The sequence below is a fragment of the Oncorhynchus nerka genome, unplaced genomic scaffold (genome assembly GCF_034236695.1).
Source record: "Oncorhynchus nerka isolate Pitt River unplaced genomic scaffold, Oner_Uvic_2.0 unplaced_scaffold_3041, whole genome shotgun sequence".
NCBI lineage: Eukaryota > Metazoa > Chordata > Actinopteri > Salmoniformes > Salmonidae > Oncorhynchus > Oncorhynchus nerka.
In genome coordinates, this window is record NW_027038257.1 from 21,567 (window position 1) to 27,986 (window position 6,420).

At 42.2% G+C, this 6,420-nt stretch overlaps 1 protein-coding gene across 1 annotated transcript; it reads right to left on the minus strand.

Annotated features, from left to right (window-relative positions):
- Positions 1-1,024: 1,024 nt before the first annotated feature.
- LOC135566892 (putative methyltransferase DDB_G0268948) lies at positions 1,025-6,065 on the minus strand. The gene is made up of 5 exons (XM_065014464.1): positions 5,882-6,065; positions 5,053-5,266; positions 2,038-2,138; positions 1,585-1,722; positions 1,025-1,395 (listed from the first exon to the last, which is right to left on the minus strand). Exons 1-5 carry the CDS (start codon positions 5,977-5,979, stop codon positions 1,305-1,307), a joined length of 642 nt encoding a protein of 213 aa, XP_064870536.1. The 5' UTR covers positions 5,980-6,065; the 3' UTR covers positions 1,025-1,304.
- Between the last annotated feature and the right edge of the window lie 355 nt (positions 6,066-6,420).

Below are 6,420 nucleotides of genomic sequence, written 5' to 3' on the forward strand. Positions count from 1 at the left end.
CCTTCAAACAGATGTCGTGCCATGCCACTGAGCTATACTACAGGAGAAACAGGAATACAAAAGGTTTTCTCCAGCCCAGAAAGAGACCTGTTTCTCTTACAGATTTTACTAAACTCATGCAAGCTTTCTTTCTCACTGGGTTGTGGAGGCTACGTTAAGGAATGTGATCACACACACACTACCTCACTCATCGCAGGAGATTATCTTTCTTCATAGGGCCAGTTCCAGGGAAACCACTAGGTGCTTGGCCAGGCTAGTATGAGACAGGCCCCAGATAGAGAGAGGAAGGGCAGAGCAGCAGCTTCATGGGAATGTGTTTGCGAATGAGGCTGGGCTCATGGGGTCAAAGAGGGCTGTGTGCTGTGTCAGAACCAATAAGAAGTCCCATGGAGATGGGATGGGGGAAGGATCATAAAATTGTTTTCCTATGAGATGCTTTCCTTGTTGTGATTGATGGGGAAAATACAAAAGCCTGATGAGTTCAGTCTCTTACTCAGATAAAAACCTTATTCCAACTGATCACTGAGCCATAGATCAACAACAACAGGCTTTATCCTGAGCTGCACTACCACTAGATCATTGAAAGAGTTAATCATAAACAGTCAATGTCTGAAGGACTGGTCCAAGAACCGATTAAAGGTCTTCTCAAAGTTTGCATGATGTTGTGAATTTGGTTGAACACATGCATACAGCATTTATTTTTATTTTTAAAGAACATCTGGGGCAGTGTGGCTACGTTTAGACAGGCAGCCGAATTCTGATGTTTTTCGCATCAGATCTTTTCACATCAGGTCTTTTTCAGATCTGATCTGATTCCTCAAAAGACAAATTAGTGAAAAGTATCAGAATTGGTCTGCCTGTCTAAATGCAGCCTAAGTATCAAGTGTCTCAGACCAGGATCAGATCCCTGTTGTCCATGTTATATTTTCATTGTGATCTAAAAATAAAACCGATCCTAAAATCCACACCCCTAATATTACTCTGAGACACTTGATACGGCCCTGAAGTTAAATAATATTCAACATTTACAATTGTGTCTACAGACACATTTTATTGTCAATCTCAGGCAAGGAAGATACTAAATGTGGCAAGCATTTTGATAATGATGTGACTAAGGTGAATAGTTTGCTCTACATTACAATGTATAATAGAAAAGAGCAGACAAAACCAAAGGGACTTCAATGACATCTTATGTGAACAGAATAACATTCCTAGTAACAGCTTGAACATGATTCACACAAGCCTAAACACAAGCTTAAGAAACATCTGTCTACACACAAACACATTCACACTGTAAAGAGTGTTCACTCCGGTTTAGACGCCAGGACACAGAAATACTCCAGCGTCACTTCCATGAGTGTGTCTGGTGATGTGACTCCCATCTCCTTCAGAAACCTGCAATATGACGTCAATATATTTGATAAAATAATTCCATGTCGGATGGACCATAAAAGTGACATGGATGACGTTTTGTTTTGTTCAATCATTTGTTTAAATAATCTCATTAGTTCATTCATTCACCCATAATCCATTCATCCATCCATTCAGTCATTCATTCATCCGTTGATTGATCAGGGTTGTTACCTGTCAAGTGTTCTCTGCAGCAGTGCGGTGGCAGCATCAGGCTCGGCCCTCTGTAAGGCCTGGTACATGGAGAAGGACTCCATGAAGCCCACTATGTTCCTCACTGAGATCTGCTGCTTCAGTGGGATACACTCAATTCTGAAAGAAGAACAGATACCCACACACTGTTGAATTGAGAGGAGAGTCATAGTGGATGCCCTATTTACCCAGGGGGGCCACGAGGTTTAAGTCAAGTAAGTCATAATATTGAATACTCCTGCAGTTTATTGAGAACAACATTTGATTTTGACCACCTGTGAGTCACTAGGTGTGAGTGCATTACTTCTGTATATATATATATATTTAATTCTCAAATAGAAACTCAGAGACACAGGGTCAAAGTCACACCATGAGAAATGTTTTAATGTGTAACAGGCTGTTCTACTGGGTTCTCACAGAGGCTGTATGAGTTACCTCTCTTTGTCAGGGAAGGGGATAGCAGTGTAAAGCTCCTGTAGTTTGGTGTTGGCCACTGCTACCCGTGTGCTGGTGTATGGTAACAGCACCTTCTTGAACTGGGGATAGCAAAGTCAAATCTCAGTCAGGAAACAGTCAGGAAACTTGGTACTTATATCAAACAAAGAATTGTGAGGGTCTGTTGTATCATACAGGTGAGCCCATGGACATTTTTTTTTTAAATCACAAGAGAAATGTCTCAGTATGGCAGCAAACAAAAATGTTGTAAGCATACTGTACATGAAAACAACAATTGTACTTAGTACCCAATGAAAATAAACATATGACACACTAAACCACATATGTCAGAGTCAAGGCCCGCGGGCCACATCCGGCCCGCAAGAAGGTTTTTTACGGCCCCTGGGATGATCTTGATTTATTATTAGAACCGGCCCGCAGCAAGCCGGCAGCCCGCAGATCTTTTACACGCACCAATACTACATTTCCCACAATGCAAAGGTGACGCACCGAGCAGTAGGCTGCTTCATTTCAATATTTATTGGCACAGCAGTCGTCAGCATCACAGTAAAATTAACTTTCAGATACCCATCAAAAATGGCAAAACGGAAGGTGGATACTGAGAACCGGGGGTTTCAAACAAGGTGGGAGTCGGAGTATATGTTCACGAAGGTAGCTGGAAAACCTGTGTGTCTTCTGTGTGGAGAAAGTGTGGCGGTACTGAAAGAGTATAATCTGAGACGACATTATGAAACGAAACACGCGGACAAAAACAAGAATATGGACATGGAACAAAGGCTACAAAAGGCAGAGGAATTAAAACGAGGCCTCAAATCTCGACAGGCTCTGTTCAAAAAAGCCAAATCACAAGGCCAGGCTGCTGTCAAGGCCAGTTTTATTTTGGCAGAAGAGATCGCTAAATCAGCCCGGCCATTTACGGAGGGGGATTTCATCAAAAACTGCATGATTAAAGTTTGTGGCGAAGTTTGCCCAGAAAAAGGCAACTCTTTTTAAATGTGAGTCTGAGCAGAAACACCATTGCCGAGAGAGTAGACCAGTTGTCCATCAATCTAAAGAGCAGCTTGTGAAAAAGGAAAAGATTTTATTGCATATTCCTTGGCTGTGGATGAGAGCACCGACATTTCTGACATTGCCCAGTTGTCAATTTTCATCCGCGGAGGTGGACTCCAACCTAAGCGTGACAGAGGAGTTTTTGGCTTTACGTCCTATGCATGGCACAACTACGGGCATGATTTGTATGAAGAGGTGTCAAGATGTGTAAATGAGATGGAGCTGCCTTGGGAAAAACTTGTGGGTTTGACAACCGACGGAGCACCTGCGATGTGTGGACACAGGAGCGGACTGGTGGCGAAGATACGGGAAAAGATGCAAGAGGAAAACGCGACAGGTGAGCTGACAGCTTATCATTGTATCATACACCAGGAAGCGTTGTGCGGTAAAGCCTTGAAAATGGAGCATGTAATGAGCATCATCACGCTGCACAGTTAACTTTATCAGAGCCAAAGGTTTGAATCACCGCCAGTTCAAGGCATTTCTGACGGAGTTAGAAACGGAGCATGGTGATTTGCCTTATCACACAGAGGTGCGATGGCTAAGCCAGGGAAAGGTGCTTCAAAGATGTTTGAGCTTCGTGAGGAGATTTGTCTGTTCTTGGACAGCAAAGGGAAAGACACAACACAACTCCGAGACGAAATGTTTCTGTGTGAAATGGCTTTTCTGTGTGACATTGGAGTCATCTGAATGCAATAAACTTGCAGCTGCAGGGTCGGGATCGTGTCATCTCTGATATGTACAGTACAGTGAAGGCATTTAAAACCAAACTGACTCTGTGGGAGACGCAGATGCGGAAAGAAAATTTGAGCCACTTTCCCAGCTGCCAGACCATGAAAGAGAAGCTCTCTACCAGTGCGTTCCCGAGCACACAGTTGGCTGATAAAATAGGTATGCTTGCCGCTGACTTTCGACGCCGATTTGCTGACTTTGAAGCACAAAAAAGCAGGTTGGAACTGCTCGGTAACCCATTTGCTGTTGACGTGGAAAGCTCACCACCAAACCTCCAAATGGAGTTGATTGACCTCCAATGCAATGATGCACTGAGGGCAAAATATGCGGCAGTGGGTGCTGCGGAGTTCGCCCCGTTCCTCCCGGCACAATGCCCCAGCTGCGCATCCAGGCTGCTCAAACGTTGTCTATGTTTGGCAGCACATACCTGTGTGAACAACTGTTTTCTTTGATGAACCTGAACAAACATCACACAGAAGTCGACTTACTGCTGAACACCTCCACTCAATTCTGAGGATTTCTTCAGCTCAGAGCCTTACCCCGAACATTGATGAACTTGTGGAAAAGATGGGACACCACCAAGTATCACCCTCAACCTCAAACAAGTGAACATTACTGTGCAATCACATATTTAGAGTTTTTACTCAGTTCAAGTTTAAAAGTTAAAATTTAATATTTGTTTTCACTGCATGTTACTTCTCCTTAAACAAAGTGTTGTTTTTGATTAATAGATTTTTGCACTTTATTTTTTTGTATTTCAATCCAATTATATTTTAAAAATATTTCAGTTGAGTGGATGATAGAAAATTGCTATTATTGTTTTTTCTTTGAAGTAAATTTAGCCCACTTTTGCTAAAATAGAAAATATAGTCTACTGATGGTGCCTTGAATACCGGTTTCTTTCATTTAATGTTCATGTTATGGGGATATTTATATAAAGGAAATTTGTCTTTTGTGTCTGTTGAAAATTAAAGATTACTGACAGAGCCATAAGAAAATATTGCTTTATTTATCTGATCATATTGTAATATATTTGTTAGGTTTTCAGTAGGTTCAATTAGGTTCACTAGACTATATGCGTCATTTAAAAAATTTTCAATGAACATTCGAACAGTCCGGCCCTCGTCTTGTAGCTGATTTTTTTATTTGGCCCTCCGTCCATTTGACTTTGACACCCCTGCACTAAACCAATTAAGTAGCATTGGTTTTCACCTCATCACAGATGTCAGTGAGTCTGTCCCCACATGAGCCGTAATGGAGTCTGAAGTTATCAGCAAAGCCAAGCAGAGCCATGCAGCCACAAGGCTTCAGGACCCGGCCTGCCTCCAAGAGGAACCGCTGCTGGTCAAACCAATGGGCCGCTGAGGCTGCAGTCAGTAGGTCCACAGAAGCATCCGGAAACGGCAGCTCCTCAGCTGTCCCTTTCCTGTATAGTAAGTATTAAGACACAGCACCAAACATTGAGGATTTCTACATAAACTAACATATTAACTAGGGGCCTATTGAAAGTGGGAAGCTACTGCTGACCTTTGTCCTGAGTGTAATTGACCGTCTCTGCAGATTGTCATCACTGTTTCTTTTTAAACAACATACACGTTGGTTTACATTTTCTCCCATTCAAAATCCTATTATCCCTAAACCCTAAATCTAACCCTAACCCTTAACCCTAATTTTATATGAGATTTGGTTTAAGGTTAAACCTTTTACTCCCAGGTTGTGTTTTATGATTGTCTTCCTCCTGCTTTTGAATTGTTGTGGGTGACCCCTCAGAGCTCTCGGCCTCTCATGTCCTCCCACTTTCTCCAGACTGGTCAGAGGTGCAATAGGCCCGTGCAACCCAAGGTTTGACACCAATACAAAAATAAACACTCTTAATCCCTAAACCCTAACCAAACTCTAAAATAGCAATTTTTCTTAATGTATGAGAAACGGAGAAATGTCCCCACTTATCACATTTTTCATTGTTTTACTATCCTTGTGAGGACTTTTGGACCTCAAAAGGATAGCAAGGCTAAACACACACATAGACACATTCAAATACCTGTAGGTGATGTTGTTGAACCCTGTCACTGCCCTGGCCTCCTCCAGTTGGCACTCGCTGATGTCGATGCCCACCACCTCCTGGAAGTGTGGGGCCATCAGGCGTGAGTTCTGCCCTGTCCCACAGCCCAGGTCCACAGCTAGGGCATGAGGCTGGACTTTCTAAAGAGGGGGGACCAGTGAGACACTATATATCTAGCCTTCACTAAAGGAGAGTGATATTAGTGAGTGTAAATGTGATGTTCAATACAGATAATATACAGTACCAGTTAAAAGTTTGGACAAACTAACTCATTCAAGGGTTTTTCTTTATTTTTACTCTTTTCTACATTGTAGAATATTAGTGAAGACATCAAAACTCTGAAATAACACATATGGTATCATGTAGTAACCATAAAATTATTAAATACATCAAAATATATTTTATATTCAAAGTTGCCACCTTCGCCTTGATGACAGCTTTGCTCACTCTTGGCATTCTCTCATCCAGCTTCACCTGGAATGCATTTCCAACAGTCTTGAAGGAGTTCCCACATATGG